The sequence below is a fragment of the Protopterus annectens genome, chromosome 2.part2 (assembly GCF_019279795.1).
Source record: "Protopterus annectens isolate FY-2018-M chromosome 2.part2, PAN1.0, whole genome shotgun sequence".
Classification (NCBI taxonomy): domain Eukaryota; kingdom Metazoa; phylum Chordata; order Ceratodontiformes; family Protopteridae; genus Protopterus; species Protopterus annectens.
In genome coordinates this window covers 735055113-735081582 of record NC_056730.1, presented here as the reverse complement: position 1 = coordinate 735081582, position 26470 = coordinate 735055113, and the positions used below count along the sequence as shown (strand labels likewise).

The 26470-nt window shown below is 38.1% G+C and overlaps 1 protein-coding gene across 1 annotated transcript in view; it reads left to right on the top strand.

Moving 5' to 3' along the window:
• FAM81B (family with sequence similarity 81 member B) overlaps positions 1 to 26470 on the top strand; it is a 500415-nt gene that overhangs the window by 6254 nt on the left and 467691 nt on the right. The window contains exon 2 of the mRNA XM_044064461.1: positions 18198 to 18267. Coding sequence (XP_043920396.1) covers positions 18224 to 18267 — 44 coding nt within the window. The 5' untranslated portion in view covers positions 18198 to 18223. The remainder of the gene's footprint in view (positions 1 to 18197; positions 18268 to 26470) is intronic.

Sequence of the window (26470 nt, the reverse complement as noted above, 5' to 3'; positions counted from 1 at the left end):
GCCTACACTTGTTCTGTTGTTTTCTTACTCGTAAAGGAAGAGCTGGAAAAGCAGCTGGCATTGGAAAATTAGTTTTTGGCCTTGCACCTAAATTGTTTGTAATGGGACCAGATGGTATCCCGGGCTGTGTCTTACACCAGCTCCAAAACAAACTAAACCATCACATGAATTCACTGTTCCAACTCAGCCTTACCACAGGTTATGTACCCAAAGAATGGCGTACAGCAACAGTGATCCCGCTCCACAAGGGTAGCGCCACAACGAATCCCGGGAAATATCGCCCTATAAGCCTGACTTGCCTGTCTGCAAGGCTATGGAGTGCATCATCATGGATCTCATAAACAAAGACATTGGGAACCTCCAAACACTGGACCCTACCCAATTCGGCTTTGTTAAGGGCAGATCTTGCCTCTTAAACCTAGTTGACGTCTTCGAAACAGTTACCAAAGCCTTAGATGAGAGAAAGGTAGTCCACACAGCCTACCTAGACCTCACAAAGGCCTTTGACACAATACCCCACTCTGGTATCATAAATAAGCTTACCAGCTTAAATATCAACCCATATGTCACAAGATGGGTTGCAAACTGGCTCAGGGATAGAACTCACATGGTCAGAGTCACGGGTGCCATGTCCGACTCTAAACCAGTTACAAGTGGCATTCCACAGGGATCAGTCCTGGGACCCCTCTTTTTCGGTATATACTTCTCTGAGGTACAGGCAAACACAGGAGGACTGTGGCTGACCAAATTTGCAGATGTTTGCAAACTGGGAGCCATAATCGACTCTCTGGCTGACACAAGCATCCTCAAGAAGGGCCTTACGGAGACTGATACCTGGTGTCAGAACCATGGCCTCAAGCTAAATGCAAAAAAATGCATAGTCATCCCCTTTGGGAAAAACAAAAAGCCACAAACTACCATATAGGAGTTAATCCACTAATTACGGAAGAAGTAATCAGGGATCTGGGGACCCAAGTAGATAGTAACCTCTCCTTTGACAATCACATTGCCAAAGTGGTTAGAAAAACCTTCTATATAGCCCACCTAATCACAAAAGGGTTCTCATCTAGATCAAGAGAGGTCATTGTGCCCCTCTACTCATCGCTCATCAGGCCCATAATTGAGTACAATGCCCCATTTGGGATGTACCTTACCCGACACCTGCAACAGCTGGAGAGACCTCAAAAATACCTCACCAAGAGGATCGTGGGCCTCAAACAGATGTCCTATGCAGCTCGACTTAAGAAACTCCAGCTCTACTCAGTTGCTTACCGCCTACTCAGAGGTGATCTCTGCCTGACATAAAAGGCCATGTCTAACCCGGAATTGTTGAACATGCTCCACCTCAAGAAAACCAGATCCATTAGAGCTACACACTCCAGGGATTTAAACCTTAGCACAACAATAAATAGGACATGCTGGAGGGATAGATTCATATCCCAAAGGCTTCCCGCACTCTGGAATAGAATCCCAGTCCATGTTAGGCAGAGCCCCTCGCTGATCCTCTTCAAGAGAAATCTTGATGAGTGGATGGGAAATCGTAAATTTGCTCCTGGGATCACTTCTATGGCCCTGCTGGACAGAGGCTCAGGAATCTAGTCTAAAAGGGAGGCAAAAGCCAACACATTCTGGCTAGGCTTATAAATGCCCTAGGGCAGATAGCCTAGTACCTACCTATGAACCTATGAACTTGTATTGGGTTCATTCACATTATAAACTATTGCTGGTGTATTTGTGTTTAATTGCAAGTTATTTAATGTTTCTGTTGTTTCTACACATGCTGTATCTATATTAGCAGCAGCTCTTTCTAATTCATCTTGTTCTCCTGTTCTTTGTATATTATTACTAGAATGAGGCCAAGCAAACACATGTCCTTTGGAAAAATCTTCATAATCTCTCTTTAGTTTTTTGATGTTGCTCTGCTCAAGCTTGTTGTCAAATAATGATATTTTAAAATACAAATCATCTAGCTTGTCACAACTGTTGGAGTCAAAACCACTTTCAAGTTCTTGCATTAAATTTTCAACAGTCACCAGCAATTCACCCTCTTTAGGTGTAAAAATCTCAATCAATAATCTTGTATAATTAAAGCTTACCTCCAGATTGAGGGACTGCCGTTTTTCTAACAAGTCCAGAAACACTCAGTCATAGGAGGGCGTCAATAAAACCCTTAGTCCTCTCGGTATGATTTTTGTGATGTAGGCATGCCTCCATATGGAGGCGTTGTCACTGTAGTCTCTTCAGTTTGTAAAAGCAGGTCTCTAGCTCCTTAAGCTTCTTATTAAAAACTTCCATATCTCCATTAATGAATCTCTCCTCTCCTTCACCAGTTCCTACCTCACAACTAAAGGAGAGTTTTAACACAGGATTCCTGGTCAGGCATGCAGGATTCCTTTCCTAGAAGCTCCGTGGCATGTGCGACAACTACGTAACACTACAGTACAATTTACTAGATAGGTAGGGGTTCTAATCTCAGTTCTGGCAAGTGTGTGTGTGTGTGTGTGTGTGTGTGTGTGTGTGTGTGTGTGTGTGTGTGTTTGTAGGTTAAAATAGGGGAAGCCACCTCAAGCAGTCAACCTGTAACGAGCGGCGTACCCCAGGGATTGGTCTTGGGGCCTCTGTTATTTGGGATATACTTCTCTGAGGTGCAGGCCAAAAGCAGTGGACTATGGCTGACCAAGTTTGCAGATGACTGCAAACTGGGCACAGTCATCAATTCTCCAAGTGATGTGGAGGTCCTCCAAGAGGGTCTCACCCAAACAAATGACTGGTGCTAGAAACATGGCCTCAAACTGAATGCCAAAAAATGCATCATCATTCCCTTTAGTGAGAGGGACATCACCACATATTATCACATTAATAACAATGTCCTAAGTACGCAATCAGCAGTGAAGGATTTAGGCACCCAGGTTGATAGCAACGTGACTTTTGACCACAATGTTGCTTCCATTGTACAGAAAGCTTTCTATATAGCCCACCTCATAAGTAAGGGTATCTCATCCAGGGACGAAGAGGTCATAACATCCCTGTATTCTTCCCTTATAAGGCCAATTATTGAGTACAACACCCCCTTCAGCATGTACATCTTAAAGCACATGCAGCAGCTGGAAAGACCACAGAGGTTCTTCACTAGGAGAATCGAGGGCCTCAAACATCTACCCTACACAGATAGGCTAAAAGCCCTATCCCTCTACTCAGTTTCATACAGACTCCTCAGGGGTGACCTCTGCTTGAGATATAAAGCAATCTCATAGCCTGCCTTGATGGGACTACTGTATATCTGCAAGACAAGCTCCACTCGAACAACCCATACGTGCGACCTCAACCTGGTCTGTGATATCAATAGGACTTCTTGGCGGGACAGATTTGTGTCCCAGAGACTCCCCCATCTGTGGAATAGACTCCCGCTCCATGACAAGCAGAGTACCTCATTATCCCTTTTTAAGCGCAGCCTGGATAACTGGATGGCAAACAGAAAATACACCCCTGAGATTCAACCTGTGTCCCTGCTGGACAGGAGCTTTGGGTACTAACTTGTCTAAACATGGGCTAAACTCTTGGCTAGGCTTATAAGGGCCTCAGGACCAATAGCCTGGTAACCTCCTATGTTCCTATGATAGTCTGCCTGACAGCAATATGATGCCTTTTTGGGCAATAATCCAATTCAATCTCCGATAATAAATTTCCCTCCCCCATGTGCAGTCTCCTTTCTGATAACAGTTCAATAAAATATCCAAAGACAGCAAGGCAGACCACCAGAGAACAACACTGTAGCAAAACAGAAACTTAGAAATATTCCAGATTTGTAATCACAGCTGGGAATGTCCAAGGCACAAACAGATGTAAATGTTAAGATAAACTTCAGTGAAACTTTAATAAAACATATATATGATTTTTCTATGTAACTAATCTGAACTTCTGTTGCTGCTTACATTTTTGTCTTTTTCTTTATAAAATGATTTGTATTTCACCTGGGATGGGCTTGAAATGGGTCAACACTGATCAATTTACTAACCTGATAAAATAATTATAACATCTAATAAAGTACTAACTCTTGAGATCACCATACCTTAGAATAAGAGAATGCTCTCAGGTACCACAACAAAGGGAATAGTATATATTCTCTGATTTTAAATGGTCTTGCAGTTCTGTGGAGGATAATTGTTCTCTTTCTTAGAGACCACTTTGTGTGCCCCCAACTCCCCTACCATATATACTACCTCTGTGATTACTACACCTCAGAGTAAGAACATTTTTGCAAGATTCCACAGCACAGGGTTTATTATATACTCTCTGTTTTGACACTGACAGTCCCACAATGTGAGTTTTTCTCCAAATATGCAATTTTCAGTTAATCTGTGAAGCTCTCCCATGCATTTCAAAAAACTCTCATTTCACATCTGACTTATTTTTCAGTAGCTAAGATGCATTACATTTGTGAAAGGTTTTGAATGCATCTGTAAAAAGTCTGCAGTTTCTTTAATGACTTTCATAATGCTTCAGCTAATGATATATATATATATATATATATATATATATATATATATATTTAGTTATTTTATTTTATTTTTTTTAATTTGTATTTATTTATTAACCAGGGAGGTTGGCAGGTCAAGTACCATTTTAGCAATGACCTAGAGCAGTGGAACATACAAAAATTAAACAAACTATAATGCAACAAGTTTTATAGAAGTAAGCACACAAGATAATTAAAGTGCTCAGTCTTTACCACCTGGCTCCCTTTATGTTTAACAACACTGACACTTTGCACTTTGTTATACTCTAGAATACTATTTTATTTTATACTCTAGAATACTATTTTATAAATAATGTAGCTCCACTCTTTCTGTTTCTAAAAGTCATTTTTTGCTATATGCAATCAGTTTACAATCATCTAGTCTACTGTTTTGGTCAGCAGAAAGTTTCTGCTTTGATGTTGCCCACTTAGTCTTTTTTCTACCTGTTTGCTCATTTTTCAAAAAATATGACTTCTGCATACCAGAGATTTTCTTATGGCCATTTGTAGTGTAACTGTTCCATGTATACAGTCAGAGTAAAAATAAATAAATATAAAGTGACTAAATCAGCTATGTGGCCCAGAAGGGTGAAGTCATGACTGCTTTCTAGGTGATCCAGGTTCAGTTAGTGACCGAGATGCTGGTGGATTCAACAGGGGAAGAAAGGAGTGACCAGATGTCAATTGTTTGCCCACTCTGGGTGAGAGTAGGTTGCCTGTCTATCTGCTGAAGGACAGATGTGCAACATGCAATGTCAAATCTGAAGATTTGTATTTGTTTGTACCAAGCTGTGTTTCCTGCAGTAACATTCACTGTCCACATATGGAGGCATACACATAAATGTTGGCGGCATAGCAACAGGTCTTTGTTAGGGTGGGTGTGTAGTTCAGCCACCATGGTAAGGTAAGACATATACAGAAAAACCCTCATGGCTGTCTAGATGATGGCTACACTATGATCAGCTTTCACTCGTAATGTAAAGACTAGAGCACAGTTGTGTATGTTGGCCAGATAGTTGTTAGCACAAGGGAGAAAATGTGTATTTATATATATATATATATATATATATATATATATATATATATATATATATATATATATAGATAGATAGATATACATATGTACATGCACCTTACAAAGGGCATACCCAACTGGTACGTGTTATTGCATGACTGCCAGCACTACAAATGTAGATGCACAGATACAACACTAGATGTGCTGAGAATGGGGGTTGAATCAGTTCTTTTCTTGGCTACCTTTCTTATAAAATCTTTTAGTTTCATGAATATAGACATCCAAGGAATTATGTGCTTTAGGGTTCTTGCAAGATTAACAGACAGTTGGTACTCAGAAGAATAAAGTAGGAATTGAGCAGGATTATCCATTGAATGGCAGAATCCACGGATCCCAGCAGAATTTCACAAGTGTTTAAACCCAAACAGTGTTTATATATTCAGAAAGTCCTGTTCATAACTAAAAGATTTAGTAGAACTTTAGTACTAAAAATAGAGTCTGTGGAATGCAAATGTGAGGCAGCAGAATTTCTATAGTCAGAAAACATGTAAGTAGTTTAACAAAGTCAGAAGAACCCCTAGTAGAACTGCCATAATTAAGGGCCTAGTGCAGGATTAACAGGTCAGAGGATCACAAGACAAGATCACAGGCAAGGCCATGGAACCAAGAATATTTAATGGAGTCCAGGGAAGGCATCCTAGGAGGTTTACTGAACCCAAAGACCCTAGCAAACTAGACAGAATCAAATGCTTTAAGCAAGATGAAAGGATTAGCAGTATTAATGGAGAGAATGGAATCTTGGAAGAAACATCTGAATCAGAATCATACCTCTCAACTGTCCAGATTTTCACAGAATGTCCAGATTTTTGTCTCATATTTTTGGTCTTTTCCTTATAAAATGTGTAGTGTTTTGGCAAATTCCTGAGGATTGAAGTCACTAAATAATGGCATACATTTTAGCTTCAGACTTCTTATCCTTCAGAAAATACATGATAATAGAAATCCAGTCATTCTAGCAACTTTCTAAGTTTATAAAAGCAATATTTAAAATCTGTCCCTATTGTTGGACCTTTTCCCCCATTATGTCAGGCTTTATCCAGTTTTCTTACACAAAGAGGTTGAGACGTATGATCAGAGTACTCCCAAAAGAATTAACAGGTACTCTGGGCCCAGCCCCCAGTTGGATTATGAAAGGCAGATAAACCATTATATTATTAACAATGCTAGAACAGAATTTGCAGACTTACTGAATTCATGAAGCTCTGCTTTTAATTCCATGCTGCTTACCAGAGTTTGGCTTTTGTACCCCCCGTATGGTTTTCATTTCAATAGACTAAAAAATATTTTAGAAATTTTTGTACAACAGTAATGGTGAGTCAGTTAATTTGTGTTCCTCATTTCATTATATAATTTTTTAACTTTTTAAACAATTAACTGCAGATAGGGCTGCACAACATTTTTATGTTTTGACAAACTTTAAGGAAAAATATTAAAATAGTTTTGGCTGAATCACTGACTGCAAGAATTACTCGCCCCTAACAATAACTGAGAATTCATCATTTTTTACAGGTAGCATCACTGGCTGAAGGAACAGGATAGAGAATGTACTTGTATCATGAATAAGGGGAAGGGATAGCCAGACTCTGGTGACCACAGTAGTTAGTAATCTTGTTCTTTCAATCTCTGTCATTACTGTTTACTTGTCAAGATGATGTCATCAGTGGTCTTTTGATCTCTACCATTATTATTTACTTGTCCGGATGATGTCACCAGGAGTTGCTTTCATCTATTGTGTAGTACTCTTAGATGGTTTCTGTGTCCCTGGTATTAACCCAAACTTGTTGATTCCTTCTGGTTATGGCTTGTTTTTCATTACAATAGATGCTTTAGACTGTTAGGTGAATCAAGTAGAGTACGGCTGGACTTTTAAGAATTCAGATAAATTCCATCATTTTTATGTATTTCTTCTCACTGCCCTTTCTACATCATGTCTGCCCATAAGACAGCATGCATATTCATCTTGACTGCGTTCCCTTCCTTTCCTTTCCATGCCTTCTTTCATTCATTTTTTTTTCTTTCTTTCTCTCTCTTTCTTTGTTTCTTTCCTTTCCATTCCTTTCCTTTCCCAGCAGCTGATGATACACTAAGTCTCAGTCTATGTGCAGATAACCCTTTAAGATGGATACAGCCTTTTCCACTGTAGAAAGTAGAACAGTTCTATTTATCAGCTGACCACAGGCATTTCCAGATTGTTTTCAGACTTTGCTCATTGGTACTGCAGGATGTATGATGTCTCTATACTCTGAACTCCATTCTACTGAACTAGATTGTTGTGACCATTTCTGTCACTATACCTCATTCTGTCTTTCCTTTCCTGCTGTGCTCACCCATATGTTTGTTCCCTCCACACTTGACTTAAAAGCATGCCTCACAATCTCTTAGCACAAAAAAATCTGTACAAAGCCAAACACAGTGATGAACATAGGTCCAAAATCAGGGACATTTTTTAATAATTGCACTTAATTATAAACACAGAAAGTTGCCAGAATAACAGGTTTTGCATTAGCATGCATTTTCTGATGGGTATGAAGTTTGAAACTCAACTGTCATTATTTAGTGACTTTAATCCACAATGATTTGCAAAAAAAGACAACTTTTATGAGGAATAGACCAAAAATGTGAAACAAAAATCTGACAGTTGCGAGGTATGCTTAAAGGCAACAGTGCAAAGGAAATGAAAACTAAAAGCAGTGATTTAGTCAGGCTTATTTACCATCTTGACTTAACGATGTGCTTTTATCAAAATCTGGATATGGGCTGCAAAATTGTTTTATAACTTAAAAAAGTCATACTTTGCTGATTCGTACAATTGTTGCTATACCATAGTTGAAGAATTTTGGTAGATAAGAGTAAACCATAACATTCTGAAATAATTAAGAGCAGTATCTTCTGTGGCAAAAAGAACAGAAGACAGAGAGGGAAAAGAAAAAAAAACAAGAAAAGAAAAAGAAGGGAAAAGAAAAGAAAAAGAAAGAAAAATCAATCATTTACCCATGTAACTTGTTGACTGCATTGGTACTGAACTACAATGGAAACAAAGAGTCTGGAAGTGAGAAAGACACAGAGAGAGAGAGAGGAATAATGGTGCATAATTGTACAATTCAGTATAAGGAGCCAGAAAGGCAGGGAGCAAGAATAGAAATAGAAGATAAACAACACAGAGATGAGGACACCAAGGGAGAATATGAGGCACAAAAATGATTCAGAGGACATGTAAGAGAAAAGATAAAAAATTTTCTGTGCAGGGCTGGCCACATGAAGGCTTCAATATTGCTTGGACCACAGTCAGTCACCTCCAAAACCAGTAGCCAGGGAAGAGTACCTCACCCACTAGGCAATGTAGATATTCAGGCTGTATAGCTGGAAATGACTGGTACTAGGGACTAGACATTTTTCGGGTCTGATCAGGGAGGAACACCCCTTGCAAAATCTTAGAGTGAGGAAGAAAGGTAAAGAGACAAAACTATTACACATATGTCATTTCAAAAATGAAAGGGGCTATGAGTAAAGGGAACAGGATGCAATTAAGGCCAAAAAGTTGGCTATGAAGGAAAAGTGGGTAAGTGAAAACAGAAGGGAGGGCATAAAGTATTTCACACAAAGGTTAAAGCAATGATAGAAGGAAGAAATGAAAAGATAAGTACATAGCTTAGGTGAACCCTAATACAATGGGGCATTGGAATTAATCGTGATCTATAAAACAGGCTGACAGATGGCAGAATCACACCAAGTGTGGAATAAACATGAATAAAGTTTTAGAGCAAACGTGTATCCATATGAATCAGTGCAGGTCTTGGCTATTTGTGGGGATTGTTATCTCCTGCCTTAGGTGTTTATCTAAACTGAAAAGAAAAAAATGCAAACGAAACATTTGCATATCAAATGGATTTAATATGCATTTTAGTATAACATAAAGAAAGATGACATTGTTGAAGAAACCCGTTCTATTCAAAAGGAATGGTTAAAAAGCAAGTGACTTTGGATTTTTTCCTCAGTTTAAACACAAGATGTTTCAAGAAATCTTCACCGCCAGCAAAGGATATAGTACCAAGGGAAATGCATTTGTCAGTCATGTGATGTCCCATTCACTTTCCAAGCCAGATCTTCAAAGAATGTCAGTCAATAACATTTCACCCTTCAGGTAGATATGCAAAATATTCAGTATTCAACTCACTCCTACAAGTCAAAAAAGAGCAGACCTTCTTTTTCAACTTCAAAGAATTTAAAGCTTCATTGATCAGATCAGCCCTAGGGGAAGTATTTCTAAATTAGAGAATTACAGCAGACATGAAGTAATTATTGTTGCATTGTAAGATTACAAAACAAGCACATTGTGAGTACAAATACAATAAAGGCACTCATGCAAAGCTGCCAGAATGTCCAAGCGAAGGATGGAACAGAATGCACCGAGTAGTATTTCTGCCATGAGCTATTATACAGTGAGCAGAGTTGAGTTCAGAGTAATTAGTTTCACAGACATAAAACAGAAAACAATGTAGAAAAAAAAGATTACATGCCACTAACGAGAAAGGAAATTATTCTGTGTAACACTGTAGCTACTGCTTTTCAATCGCACTCCATCAAGCAGTTTTTGTAACATGATCACATGGGTGAGAGCAGCGTGTTAAACATCAGCTTCCCCCAGACATAACCAGCTCTCATTTTTCATCGTATTAAGAGAGGACTCTGTCTTTACGAGTCTAAAAACACTTTCTGTTGCTTTACTGCTTATGGAGCCATGCATTCATTTTGTTAATCCTTACCATCTTTGCTTTTGTAAAAGCTAAAAAAAAAAACAGCTTTAACACAACTGGAAGTATGACTTCTATATGTAGCTGTTATGGCTCACAAGTGAGAAGCACTGTTGCCTAAAAGTATTTTCACAAAACAGAACTGACGTCCAGAATGCGTTGACTTACCCAGAATTAACATTCAGGGCCAGGTAAAACACTGCTTCCTTTTCTAGAGAGTAGGCTTGCTGGTAGATCCACTGATTACTAGGGTTATAAGCATCAGCAGTGGAGCAGGTGCAGAGTAGCATACAATAACTACCCTAGAAGTGCTGGGCTGGTACATTGTTGTTGCAAAGTCTGCATTTGTTGTTAAAATCAGCATGCTGTTGGAAAGGAAGTACAAACTAGACTTGCATTTACAGATACTATTCTTGTTTCCTGCAACGTTATATAAAAGCAAAAGCATAATGCCAGATATGAAGAAGTGTTCATATCTCAGATATAGAAAAACTTTATCACAGATTCCATTGCTGAAATTGTGCTGTGTGTGTGTGTGTGTGTGTGTGTGTGTGTGTGTGTGTGTGTGTGAGTGTGTGCCTCTGTGCATATGAGAGTTTGTGCGGGTGGTTGCGTGGATTGTGAGTATATTTGTTTTGTATGTTACTGAATTATGGAGTTCTTTCAGCAGAAGTGCTTTTTATCCGTGGTTCCCCTTACTGAAATGTACAGGTCTCAGAATTAAATGTAGCAACAACCCTCCACACCAGGATAGTACAGCTGATGGACACGTTTTTGGGTGAAATAACTTTGATTGAAAGAACTACATAAAACTGAGTACGTCTGACATCTGGTACACATCAGTAAGAAGAAAAAAACTCTGTCTACATCCACATCCACACACACACACACACACACACACACACACACACACACACACACACACACACACACACACACACATACACGTGCATGCACATCATCATCATCATCATCATCCCCCTTTTTCCTATCTCTACATGGCTACAGTGTTTAGTATCCATTGTGCCACCTCTCCCAGCTACTCTCCTACCTTCTTTGACTATCAAGCCTGCCACAGGTCTTTTCTTACAAAATCTATTCATCTCATAACTGGATGTCTTTGCTTCTTGTTTTCCATCTTCTTGATCCTCGCATATCTTCTTCGCCAACTCTTCTTCTTTCCTGCACATGTGCCCAAACCACCATAATCTGGGATGCAACCTGTATTTCTGAGAAAATAAAGGGGATAGAAGATTTTTTTTTTTTTTGTGATGTTCACATCATTCTCTGCAGCCCGAGGCACCAGTACTCTACACTTCTAGAAATGTCCCCTCATACTTTGTTCAATTTGCCTAATCTGCCATGCAGTTTTCCATGGATATAAGACCCAATAGGTCTCCCTCTGAATTTCAGTGCTTTCAAATCTTTACAGCAAACTCCAGCTGCCATCTGCCTGCCACAGATGTCAAGCTACTTGATAATCCTAAAGATTAAAACCACTTGTATGTCTGTTTCAGCCTGAGCCTGATTTTATATGCAAACAGATAAACCATGTTCCTGAGCCAAGGGATATTGGCCAGTATAACAATACAAACCAGCACTAACCCAAAGACAGACTTCTGGAGGCCCCCCCCCCATGCATTACCTGCCTTTCTGATGACAACACTTCCCTTACCACTACCATTTAAACCTTGCTACTAAGCCATTCCCAAATCACTTTACCATACATTCAGAAAAATTTGAAGCAAATGGTTAGATTATGTCAGGTATTTACTTTATACGAATGGCAACCTGAGATTTTAACTGGAAGTCCAATATATGCTGCCTCATAATTATGATATATAGTGTGTAAAAAAGTGACAAACAGAGCCAAATAAATGAGTGCATTTTTCAGCACTTTTAACCATCACTGTAAATTCAAATTCATCATAATGTCAAGTTGAAAATTAGCTACATTAGTTTCATTTTCAAAGCACTCTTTGAGTTAGCTCACTAAGTTTAATGCATACAAACTCAATGGCACAGAAGGGTAAAGCTCAAACTACAGCCCTAGCAACCTGAGCAGTATCTTGATTGCCTGATGGAGCTGGCAAGGGATGAGGAGTACGGCAACCCTGGGAGAGTTGGTTTCCAGCTGCCTCACTGATGCTCCGGAGTAAGCACAGGTTTGTCTGATAAAAAACAAAATGCACCCAGGTCAAGCACAGTAGCCAGTAATTAGGGCTAGTAACCAGAATTTCCAATCACCACAGAAGCGTTAATTCAGCTGCAAACTCAGGTTTAATAAAGAAAAATCAACGCAACACAGAAGCAATACGTAGAGAAAATAAAACTTCCACGTTTCGTCCAAAACTTCATCAGATAACCAGGCACATCTAAATTACAATTAAATACCCTAATTAAAATTCAAAACAACCAATGAAATTGCAATAGTAATGAATAATTCATTGTAAAACTCAAAACACAAGAATACCTCCAGCTAAAATGTCACAGTTTAAATATTTCAAACATTTAAAATGTGTAAAAGAGTAAATATTTATACATAAAATACATTTAATGCATTTTAAATACATTTTAAATAACATTTTAAATAACATTTCAAATAAAATCCATTTTATTAAAATAATTTAATAAGTAAAAACTGAAGTCAAATCCATGTTGTGTTGTTGTACTGCCCTCTAGTGGTGTAAACTAATGTCTCAAATAAAACAACTAACATTTTGTGTTTAACTATTCTTATGTGTGTTCCCTGAATTACAAAGACTGAAGACAAGTTAGAGTTTTGCTGATCTCATTTTTAGAACAGGTGCTAAAGTGATCATGTCATTAATACCTGGGAATTTGTTAGATTCTAAGACTATCTGCCAGTACAATTCCCTGTATGCCACAAGGGTTTCCCAACAGCCCCCCCTAGGGTCTGAAGGGACCACTTCCAACACAAAAAAATCAAAGTGTGCCCCCTCACAAACCAAGGTGTGTTTGTACAAGGAATTCGTTTCACACCTGGTTCTAATGTCATACAGGTGCTCGTAAATTCTTCGTTTTATTTTCCTTTCACTTTTTCCTATATAAAATGCTTCGCATTTTCCACATAAAGCAATGTATATAATACCCTTGGTGTTACAATTAACAAAAGACCCTAGTGTCAATGTCCTCTTTCGGGCTGCTAAAAAATAAGAGCTACCAGTCTTGAGATTTTTACAATAAGGGCAAGACCCACATTTGAAAACTCCAAATTTTTTCTTTTTGTTGTTGTCACGTCGCAAGGCGTTACTACCCTTTTCTAAAATTCCTTTTATATTACAACCCCTTTTGTAAATGTATTTTGTTTCGTTGTCAAAGATGTGTCCCAGGTCTGATACCTTTGCAAAATTTTTCCACTCCCTGTCAATAATCTTTCTAACCCTACCAGATTGTCCATCATAAGTAATGGTAAGGCCCGAGGAAAATCCTTCATTAGGGGTGTTTTTAAGTGTCCTAGTGGTGCCATCATCATCATCTTTACCAAAGATGGGTGCAAATCTACCCTTTCTTCCTTCACTAACTTCCTGAAGTATCTGTCCAATCATTTCAACTGGATACCCCCTATCCAAAAACATACACTTTAGGTAATCGCATTCCTTGGTAAAAAGTAAGTCGTCTGAAATCATTCTACAAATTCTAACCATCTGTCCTTTTAAAACACTCCTCTTCTGGTAGAATGGGTGAGAGCTCGTAAAATGTAAATAGGTGTTAGAAAAGGTTTTCTTCCTATACACACTAGACACAAACTGGTGGTCTGACTTTACCAAATTCACATCCAAGTAATTCACTTGCGTAGTGTCAAAATGCTTTGTAAACTTAAGAAAGTTAGTAGTTCCATTTATGTACTCAACGAAAACCTCGAACTCATCCATGGTACCCTTCCATAGGAAACATAAGTCGTCCAGGAACCTAACATACAGTGTCCACTTGTTGTTGAACCTAGGAATCAGGACGTACTTGTTTTCCCAGTAGGCCATAATGATGTTGGCGTACGTTGGTGCACAGTGTGCTCCCATCGCAACTCCCTTGGTTTGCTTGTAATATTCCCCCTCAAAGAATAAGAAATTGTTTTTTAAGACAATTTCCATCAAAATTAAAATAGTTCTAAAATCATTGTGAGATATTCTTTTGAGGGGCAGTAACATCTCTTCAAACCAAGCTAAACCTGTATCATGTGGGATGCTAGTAAATAAGTCAACAACGTCTAAGGTACCGAAACCAGTAGTCTCTTTGTGTAGGAAAGGTTTTATTTTCCTTAAAAAGTGCCAAGAATCCTTTAAAATATTTTCATTTTCATTTACCAAATGCTTAATCTTGAAATCTATGTACTTAGCCAGTGGTGCTGTGACTGATCCTTCAGAAGAAACAATAAGTCTAAGAGGGGGGTCCAAACAGTCCTTATGCACCTTAGGGATTCCAAAAATTGATGCGATTCTAGGCTTCTGCACATGTAAAAATTGGTAGGTTTTCAAATCAATCAACCCGTCCAATAACAATTCGTTGAGTAAAACATATATTCTCTTATAAGCTACATTAATCTCATTAATAGAAGTAACACTGTATTTGTCCATGTCATTCAACAAGTTTAACATCTTTCCCTCGTACATATTACGATACATAAAAACAACTCCCCCACCTTTATCGGGTTTCATAACCCTAACTTCTTTGTCATTACTCAAAGTCACCAGAATGTCCTCTTCACTAGTAGTAAGATTGGGACGAATAAAATCTTTCCTCAAAGAATTCCTTAATTCTCCTTCTAATGATGACTCAAAATTCTTCAATTGGGGGTGTAATGGGGGGTTAAAAATACTCTTACGGGTCAAATCATTAGCACCTAATGTCATTTGTTTTCCTTTAAAGAATATTTCCAGGTTTTTCTTTCTAATGAACAACTTAATGTCAACAAGCAACTTAAAAATGTTAGTTTTACGTTGTGGTATAAAACCAAAACCTTTAGAAAATAACTCAAAGTGAACCCTAGTGAGTAGAATGTGAGAATAATTGAAAATGTTGAAGTTGTTGTAGGTAAATTTGTTCCCATCACATGTAATTTCCTCTAATGGTCCACTTATTTGTCTCTCCAAGAGGGATGTCCCCCCCTCCCCTTGTAGTTTTTTGAGTTGTAACTAACTGAGTCCTTGTACATGAGTCTCTCAGACCTACGTATTGAGGGAAACTCTTCATTGTCTACTTCGTTGTCATTGTGTAAGTCGGGGTCCTGTGCCAAGAACCCATTGTTAACTCTATAGGGGTTATGTGACAACTGTCTGCCCCAAGATCTAGGTTTTGGGTAATGAGTATGAGTTTTATACTCATGCAAGTCCCTGTCAATCTTAGAGAACTTTCTGTTCTGTACGTCTACACAATGATTTTCAACATCTTTCAACAAGTTTCTGTAATGGCCTCTTTGTTCCTCCACTGAAAACAAAAGGTCATTAACCACAGCCTTATTAATGTCTTCAATTATACTAAACAGTTTCTCCATTTCTTGTTCATTATTTAAGATAATAGCATGCATAATGGCAAAACCACAGTCATCAAAAATTTTTAACAAGTTGTTGTAAAATTCTGTCCCTTCATACACATTGTTAGGGTATTTTACTACTCTTAACCCCTTAGGTACAATTTTTAAATGAATACAGTCTTTGAGATAGGCATTGTCCATCTCAAGCATTTTGTATTTGTTTAAATAAAAGTGTAAATCATCCAACATTTGTTTGTATGAGCCAGTAGCTTTTTTAGTTTTATTGTCTTTGGTGAAGTCAAATTTAACATTCACCACATCCTTAAATAACTTGTCAGTACCTTGTTGAGATCCAGAAACCTGAATTGAATCATTGTTTCCAATATTTGCACGACGCTGTCGACCAGTTCGTCTCTCCTGAGGTTCATCAAATGTAAAACGCGGTAGTTCTTGTAAAATATCCAAATTAGAATCATCGCTCACATTACCAGTGTTTGTAGCCCCATCCTGTTGCCTTGGCGTCCCTTCGTTCGAAGCTGACCGCCTAAGGGCTTCCTGGTTCCCTGGTAAGGAAAGAGATGTACACACCGTCACCATAGACTGACTCAAAGGAGTCAAAAGACCCACAAGCTGCGTGAGCTGTCCAATCAGCTTACGCAATTCTCCAGTTTCGTTTTTCCTGCCCTCAATGTCAGAGGCACTGTTAGCTGAGTGTTCCATAGTGAAGACCAATAAACGACAAAAAGGAAGGTGCAAAAACAGAACTAGTAAAAAACAAAATGCACCCAGGTCTCAGCACAGTAGCCAGTAATTAGGGCTAGTAACCAGAATTTCCAATCACCACAGAAGCGTTAATTCAGCTGCAAACTCAGGTTTAATAAAGAAAAATCAACGCAACACAGAAGCAATAACATTTCAATTAAAATCCATTTTATTGAAATAATTTAATAAGTAAAAAATGAAGTCAAATCCATGTTGTGTTGTTGTACTGCTTAGTTGTTTTATTTGAGACATTAGTTTACACCACTAGAGGGCAGTACAACAACACAACATGGATTTGACTTCATTTTTTACTTATTAAATTATTTCAATAAAATGGATTTTAATTGAAATGTTATTTAAAATGTTATTTGGAAAATATTTAAAACGCATTAAAAGTATTTTATGTATTAATATTTATTCTTTTACACATTTTAAATGTTTTAAATATTTAAACTGTGACATTTTAGCTGGAGGTATTCTTGTATTTTGAGTTTTATAATGAATTATTCATTACTCTTGCAATTTCATTGGTCATTTTGAATTTTAATTAGGGTATTTAATTGTAATTTAGGTGTGCCTGGTTATCTGATGAAGTTTTGGACGAAACGTGGAAGTTATATTTTCTCTACGTATTGCTTCTGTGTTGCGTTGATTTTTCTTTATTAAACCTGAGTTTGCAGCTGAATTAACGCTTCTGTGGTGATTGGAAATTCTGGTTACTAGCCCTAATTACTGGCTACTGTGCTGAGACCTGGGTGCATTTTGTTTTTTACTAGTTCTGTTTTTGCACCTTCCTTTTTGTCGTTTACAGGTTTGTCTGATGCAACAGCGCAGTGCAGTGAAGATGTGGGCAGTCCCTGTGGTGAGGCAAGTATGCATATCACCCACAGAGATGGGGTTAGGTTCATAAACAATAGGGATTCAGTTCATAGGAGCTGGCAAGCACACAAGCAGCCATGTGTAGTACTGGCTATGTCCCTCAATAGAAGACTGCATGGGCTTAGCCTGAAAGGGGAAGGGTTGATGGTCAGCAGGCAAAGGGGCAAAAAGATACAGAAAATATGCTTTAATGCACAGTTTGTTTGGAGAATCATAAGTCACTGATACTAACAAACTGGAGTGTTGCAATTTGCATTTTTCTGGCTTGGCTTAATTTACATCAGGCTTATGTTTTTGTAAGCAGTAATTATTTCTTAGTGCGCCATTTGAATTTTCTTTTGCTTTTTTCACAGAATTACACTGTTAAATCATCATAGTGTAAGAAGCAACTAATACTTTCCATCTGGAAAACTTTATTTTGGTAATTCTAATTGTCCACCATAGCATAAACAGCATACTTACATAGATTAATATCTTCTAACATTTAAAGTTTTATTGAAGGAGCAGTGACATGGAAACAGTTCTAGTGGAATACATCAGGCATTAATAGAACTAAATGAATGAAAGACACACATTAAGAAAAAACATACATTATTAAGAAAAACATAGTGTGCATGTTTGGACATCAGTTTGTATGTTTGGTAAAATATACTATATAAACTGCTTTTATTTATGTTATTCTCCTGTTTTCTTATGATATTTGCCTGTTATTCTCCTTCGTAGGGTCATAAGAACCTGCCTAGGGCAACATGTCAAGAGAGGATTTACTACAAACAACGCACTACACTGACAGGTTAGAGCAAAAATATTTCTTATTTTCATTTGGTTATTTGTATTAAGACTCATAAGGCATGTTTCTCTCAACATGAGTCATTAGTCTAGTTAAGAGACTTCTTCAAGTCATGTAATATACAAGTGGTGAGGAGGAAATTGGTTTAGCAGCTTGTAGCATTAGGCATGTGTGTTCTACAGGCAGACTTTCATGGCTGGAAATGGACAAAAACAATAGCAATCATATGCAAACACTTGTAATCCTGTATGTTCTTACCACCTTTCTCCTATGGCCACAATGATGCATGTGCATACATACTATATCTGAGTTTTATGATAATTGTTTGAGTTGCCAAGACTTGAAACGCTGAGACCTAGAATGCAGAGAATGAATAATAAAAAAATCCAGACTTACATATACTAAGTTCAAGATTGCTATACTTGGAATATTCCCTTTTCTCCGCGTTATAGAGTTGGAATATGTAAATTTTGGAGGGAGGAGGGACTTGCCTCCCATATCAGGGGGGTGCAGAATTATTTGTTATATTCTTGAAGTGAAGTGCCTGAGCATGGATAATCCACTGAGTACTATCCATATCTATAAGTACATCTCTGTTTATGACTTCACTCATAGGTTCATAGGTTAGCACTAGGCTATCTGCCTTTATGGGCCATTTTAAGTCTTGACAAATTTCCCAACCCAAAGGTAAGAATCAAACCCTGTTCCTTGTGTTTATGAGGCAAACATCTTAACCATTATGCCAACCCCCAAAATAAAAGCAGAAATGTTAATGAGTAGATATGCATGGAATATATCTGCAACATATGGGTATACATTAACAGCTTTTTGTTTGAGTTGCTGAACACTCTACTGATGGAGTTACCAGGAAGCAAGACATTTGTTATTAACCATGGTTGGTTGTGTGAATTCTTTACTATTTATTCATGTCAGCAGCATTATGGAAAGGCATAGAAAAGAGCCATGCAATCCTACATAGAGAAGTAACTCCAATACTAATAAAAACTGGACACACTAAATAAATGGTTTTCTTTTCTTTTCTCGGACATAGATTCAGTTACTAGGCTAACAACCCAAGGGGCCTTCCTAAGCCTAGCCAAGATTTTCCGAAACAATAACGATTTTCTGCATCCAAATAGGACATTGAGGGCCAGTCATTATAAGCTACTTCTATCCATAAGGGACATGGGGGCCAGGCCCAATGTAAATTTTGTATTCCCCAGCCACTTGATTAGGTTGTGCTTAAAATGGGAAATAGCTTCACATGGATGGGAAGCCTCTTCCATAGGAAGGGCAGTCTCTGAGACACATATCTGTCTCTCAGCATGTTCTGTTTAAGTCACAGCCATAATTCAGGTCCCTAGACCTTGTATTTCTGGTAGTTTGTGACTTACAAATATGTAGGAGTGTGGAATTTGCGGATGCCTTGTACACCAGGCATAGATCACCCCTCAACAATCTATAGGAGGCTGAGTAGAGGAAAATGGTTTTAAGGTGCTCTGTGCAAGGCAGATTTGTTACACCTTGTATTCTTTTTGTAAGGAACCTTTGAGGTCACTGTAGTTGCTGCATATGCCTAGTCAGGTACATACCAAAAGGGAGCACTGTACTTTACGATTGGTCTGATAAGGGTGGAATACAGTGGGATAATGACCTCTTTGGACCTAGATGCCATGCCCTTACTTATAAGTTGCACAACATAAAAGGATTTCCTCAGCACTGTGACTATGTGGTGGTCAAAGATAAGGCTACTGTCTACATGTGTACCCATATGCCTGACCACTGGGTCAACTGTTAGGGGTATATTATCAACACGGTAATTAGTTGGTTTGGTCAACTTCTCAAAGGGTACAATTATTTCCTAGCATTGAGTTTAAGACTATGGCTTTGGCACCATGTGTTAGTCAAAGATAGACCTTCTTGAATAATGCTAGTGTCTGCAGGGGAATTGATTATAACCCACAACTTGCAATCATCTGCAAACTTAGTCAGGTTTAAACCTTCAGCATTCACTTGCATTTCAGAGAAATAGATGCCAAAAAAGAGTGGGCCCAATAATAAGCCCTGGGGGATTCCCCTAGTGACTGGCCTCTTGGTGGAGGTAGGTTCACCTATTTTTACCTCCTTGGTCCTATCATTGAGCCAGTTGGGCTATCCAGCAGGTGATAAAAGGGTCTATACCTGAATTAGTGAGCTTGTCTATAATGTCTGAGTAGGGTATTGTATCAAAAGCCTTGGTCAGGTTGAGGTAAGCTGTGTGCACAGTCTTAACTTCATCCATTGCTTTGTTGGCCCTCTCAAAAAAAAAAATCTACCAGATTTAATAGGCATGACCTTCCTTTAACAAAGACAACTTGTGATGGGTCTAGCATTTGCAGGCTACCTGTCCTCATTTATCATGTCCATGATGATTCTTTCCATGGCCTCACATATGAGGCTGGTAAGACTTATGGGACTATAGTTACGCGGACGAGTGGTTGGATCCCCCTTTGTGCAGGGGAATGACTGCAGCCATCTTCCATTCCTTGGGCACAAAACCTGACTGAAGCCTCCAGTTGAAAAGTGATCCAAGTGGACCAGAGAGGTCATATTTCATATTTATTAAACATCCTGGGATGTTATTGGGGCCCATCGTTGCAGTGTTTTTGACCTTGGAAAGTGCATTAATGACCTGTTCTCTAGTGATGGTCGGGGGAATTGTGTTATGTGGTATTTTCTTTTGACTATCGAGGGAGGGGGGAATTTGAACCTGGCATTAAAAAGGTTGGCAATGGTCTCCAGTTCAGTGTGGGTGATGCCATTTACAATACGTTCTGTGCATTGTTGGGTATTTCCTGTGAAGTGACGGACACAACTGTAGAAATCTTTGTGGATGTTCTTTCCTGAGAGAGAAGCTATTTTTCCTTCAAATTTTACTTCAATACATCATTGTGTGTTTCTGATAACTGTTGTGTGTACATTCCCACATGTATACAACAGTCTCAGAATTATGCATTTTAGGTTCATAGGTAAGTACTAGGCAGTAAGTCTGCAGAGCATTAGTAGCCTGTCCAAAAAATCCAATTTAATAGTTCCCACCAGCTTCAAGGAGGAAAAAACAAGATAGGCTATGTTTAACTTGAAGATGTCAAGGGGGCTATTCTGCTTAACATGTAGGGAAAGTTAGTTCCAGAGGTGATGGATACATTGGGATATGAATCTGTCACATCAACAAGTATTATTTACCTGTTGATGGAGGTTTGGTTTTTCAATTGGGCATTGAAGTATCATTTGGCCTGCAAAGGAATAGGACATCACAGTGGATTGGATCTTTCATGGGTCAAAAGGCTAGGCACAGATCTCTATGGAGGAGTATATAAGAGACTATGTACAGAGAGATGGCTGCCAGTCTACCCTGATGACCAAGATTTTTAAGGCAGCTTTTAGTTATGAATCTCTGAGGTCTCTCAAGATGAGTGATATGTTTAGATGAATATGTGCAAAAAGGCACATTATATTAGATACTGGGTCTGATAGGGAATTAAAATTTCTTTGGATCTAGTGGAAATGTCTTTTGAATTTAGATGAGCTAGAAGGCTTTCTGAACTACTGCAAAGACATTATCAACCAAAGTAGTCAGATCTCTTATGACCGTTTCTGTTTGTAGGGGGTGTGTCACATCTATGGTATGTAAAAATGTTACTAATATGAACTATGCTACATTCCTTCACATTTAATTTGAGACCATTGTTCTTGCACCAATTGTTAACATGATCTAACCCTTTTTGGAGCAGTTGTGTGTCTCTGGACGTTCGGATAATAGCATTGTTTTAAAATCATCTGCAAACTTCAATAACCATAGGTCAAAAGTGTTGGCCCTGGAGGTCTGAGAAATAGATGAGAAATAAATGTCAAATAAGAGGGGACCTAACACTGAGCCTTGTGGAAAACCACTGGTTACTTTTTTTGTGTGTTTAGAAGTGGCACATACAACTCTAACTGCATGCTTTCTGTCAGACAACCAGTTAGCTATCCACCTAACAACATAAGAATTTACATTCAGATTTAAAAGTCTGTCAATAATATCTGTGTGGGAAATAGTGTCAAAGGCTGCAAGTGCTGCATAACCACTATCTACCGCTTCAGTTACTTGTTCAAAGAAATGAATGATATTAAAGCATCAGGACCTTCCTTTGACAAAGCCAAATGGTTGAGGGTCCAGGGTTAAAAGATTTTCAATGTCTAGACTAAAGTTATCTAAGATAATAGCTTTACATATGAGGCTAGTGAGACTAATAGGTCTGTATTCATGGGACCTTTGTGTAAAGGCATTACAATGGCTGTTTTCCAGGCTTCAAGAATGTAGTTGAGAAACTTAATTTAAAGAAGGAGGAGATCAGATAGTCAATATTTGATACTGATTATCAGGCAACCTGGTGCACCACCAGGGCCAATAGATGAGGTGTTCTTAGCTTTTAAGAGGTCTGAGAGAACTTGTTCTATGGTAACTAAAGGGGGGTGCTTGGGCCTGTGAAATCTGTGAAATCGCTATAACTGTAAATGGGATAAAAGTTGCACTAAATTTGACAGCTAGAATATCTGCCATTTCCTTTGGGTCAGAGTGTATATTATTATTTTGGACTAACTCCAAACAGTGTTGGGGTTTGTTCTTAACTATTTTCAAATAATTAAAGAAAAAAATATTTGTAATTATTTTTTATATTTTACAGGATATTTTGAGTTCATACTTTGAGCTTCCTAATTCGTAGGTATATATTAGGCTAATGACCGCTGGGCCTTTAGAATCCTAGCCATGCAACCTAAATGTATTCTCACATGTTATTTTGCCTTAGATATTGTTTTAAGGGGTGTATGTTTAACTGCTGCCTCTGTCCATCAGGGATACAGGTAAGGACCAGGGTGAATTTGTGATTTTCCATCAACTGGTCGAGGTTACACTTGAATAAGGTTAGGGAAGGGCTCTGCTTCACATGGATGGGCAGCCTATTACAGAGAATAGGAATCCTTTGAGATACATCTGTCCCTCCAACATGTCCTATTTAAATTGCAAGCAAAGTTTAAATCCTTCGTTCTACTAGTTTTGATACTGTTTGTTTTGCGAATATGGAAAAAGGGCCATCAGGGTGGTATCCAAGGATACCTTGTATACTAGACATTAATCACCTCTCAGCAATCTGTAAGATAAAGAGTATAGGGCTTTGAGTCACTATGAATAGGGCATTATGTTTACACCCTGTATTATTTTTGTGAGGAGCCTCTACTGAAGTTTCAAATATTGCATGTGCCTGGTCAGGTACATACCAAAGGGGGAGGTATACTCAATGATGGGTCTGATAAGGGCTAAGTATAGTGGCATGCTAACTTCTCTGGACCTAGATGCTATATCTTTACTTATAAGTTGAGTGGCATAGAATAATTTTCTTTCTACCTCAGACACATGTTGGTCAAAGACCAGTTAACTATCAACAACATTCCCTAAATCCCTCACTTCTGTGTCAAATTTTAGGGTTGTTTTATTGGTGAGATAGTTTCCTAGGGTGGCTAACTTCCCATATCGTACTGTTTTTTCCCACTGAGTTTGAAACTATGACTTGGCTCCAATCATTTGTCTGTGTTAGATCTTCATGTAAAATGTTTGTTTCCTGGGGGCTTCTGTGATTGCACCCTGCTTGTAGTCATCCACAAAATTAGTAAGCCAGAGATCCTTGGCATTTGCCTTGACTTCCAGGAAATAGATACCAAAGAGGAGTGCACTCAGCACTGGTGACCAGCCTCTTTGTGCGAGTGATCTCTCCAGTCCTTGCCTCCTGGGTCTTATCAGCGAGAAAAACACAGAACACCAAGCAGAAAAGATCCTCACAAGTATGCAAGTGCACAGACCTAATAAATTGAAAGTAAATACGAAAAGTAAAGGCCAGTACCAAAGGTGGTTTAAATAACTCAATTTTTATTTAACCATAAACACCAAAAGGGCAGGGTAAAAACCCTTAAACCCCCAAAAATTCAACCAGACCGATTTCGGCTGAGATAGCCTTCCTCAGTGTTAAGCAACATATAATCACGTCCCAGAATTTATACAAATCCATTAATTAGATACAATTGTATCTGTGTTTTCCCCACTGTTGGCAACAGAGTGGTTGCTATTCACATCCATGGAGGAGCTTGTTGAGTTCTTGCTGCGTGGATCACAATTTAGACTTGGTTTTTGGATATACATGATCATGATTTTGCATTTATATCTCCTGAATGAAGGTATCTGTTATGGGTTCTTGAATGAGAGCTCTTTTGGATTCCTGTTATTGCTTTACCGAATGGGGTATGAGGACTGTATTACTCGTTTTATTTGCAAGTGGGCCCTGAAAGAGTTGGTTTCTAGATTCTACATGAACTAAGAAGATGTATTGTTTGGGACTGGGAGCAATTTAGTGCTTATGTGTAAATGGAACTGTTTTACTGTCTTTTTCAAATGGATTGGGAACATTTTTGGTGTTTTTGGTGTTTAGGTGAAAACCCAATGGTTTTCTTCAAATGGAATTGTTTTTTCAAACGGAACTGCTTATTACTATAAACAGAAAGGTTTGTCTTCGAGATACACTTAGCGTTACACTTGGTTGGATTTTGGCCTGTACAAACGGTGGGTCTTGCATCTGAGACCTATTGAAACTCTTTTGTACAACTGATTCTACACTATGGGACCTGGGATTTAATTCTCAAACATTTGATATATGGTTTGTACTTTATATGTATTTTTTGGTCTTTTTATATTGGACACATACATAGTCCTACATGGACATTTACAGTCAAAATGTTGTATGTATCTACTTTACTGTACATTTTTTTTGGATTTTGCAATTAAATAATATGGGCACATAATTGGTTTGGGACAACCTTGGACCTATTGGTCTTAAGGTAGATGGCACATATATGTGTACTAATGGATATGCACAATAACTATTATTGTACCTTTATAACTATATTTTAAGGTCATTAAGTGGAAGTGCTTTTTGGTTTCCCAAGATGAGTATAGTGGCGATATATATGAGGTGAACATAGCACTGTGCTTTTTTGATCAGATTCATAATGTTATGAGTTCAAAAAGGACCATTATAGCTTTCTTTTCTCTCTTATTTTGATATATTTTTTGGACAAAATCAAAATGTTGTCAGGTTCAATGTATAATGCTATAGGGGAATATAGTACTGCTATGTTACATATTTATTTGCAGTGGCTACTATTGTTTTTGCTATTAATATTAAGAATAATACTGTTTACAGTTGTATTTACTCCATTTTTTGAAATTGATCCACATTGGTTCTTTGTAACTGATAATATTGGGGAACATAGCACTGCTGAAGATTAATATACCTACACCTATGGTTTATAATAATTGCAGGGGCTATTATTGTTCTTCCTGTTAACTAGGGTTACCACCAGTCCCACTTTGCAAGGGACAGTCCCTCTTTGGGCAGTTGTGTCCTGACAAAAAAATATTAAAAATGGCAAATGTCCTGAGATTGTAGGACATAATTATGTCCCATATTTTATGTAATAGTTGCATAAAACAGTTATTCTGTATCTAAAATACCTAAATGTTACAAGAAACAGAATAAGCAACTAAAATGCTACAAGAATAAGCTTTTATTTATTCAAAAAAGTTAAGTTCTATCCTTTGTACTGACTGTGAGTATGTGTCAGCCTGTAAAATCTGATGTGTGTCCCGAAAATGTCCCACTTTGGCCATTTGTAAAGGTGGCAACCCTACTGTTAACATCAGGATGTACTGCTGGTATAAGGGAACATAGCACTGCTGTTTTTTACATTCATGTAAGGTATTATTTGCAGGGGCTATTATTGTTCTCACTAATAACATCAGGTATGATACTGTTTTTGGTTATATTTACCACATTTTTGCAAATAAACAGTATTTGTGTTTTGTAATTGATGATATAGGGGAATGTAGCACTGCGGAGTTTTAAAGGTTCATATTTTATGCTAACTGCAGAGGCTATTATTGTTCTTCCTAATTATATCAGGATTAATATTGCTCATTTTTGGTTAATTGCACAGGATTTTGTGGTTTGCAACTGAACAGTATATTGCTTGAGTCAAAATTATTATATTTTTTTCTTGTTTCTAAGTCCCATTAGTTTTGAACCAAGATAGTCATCCCTCATTGGGGGGAATTCTGTAACAATTTTTATTGGGA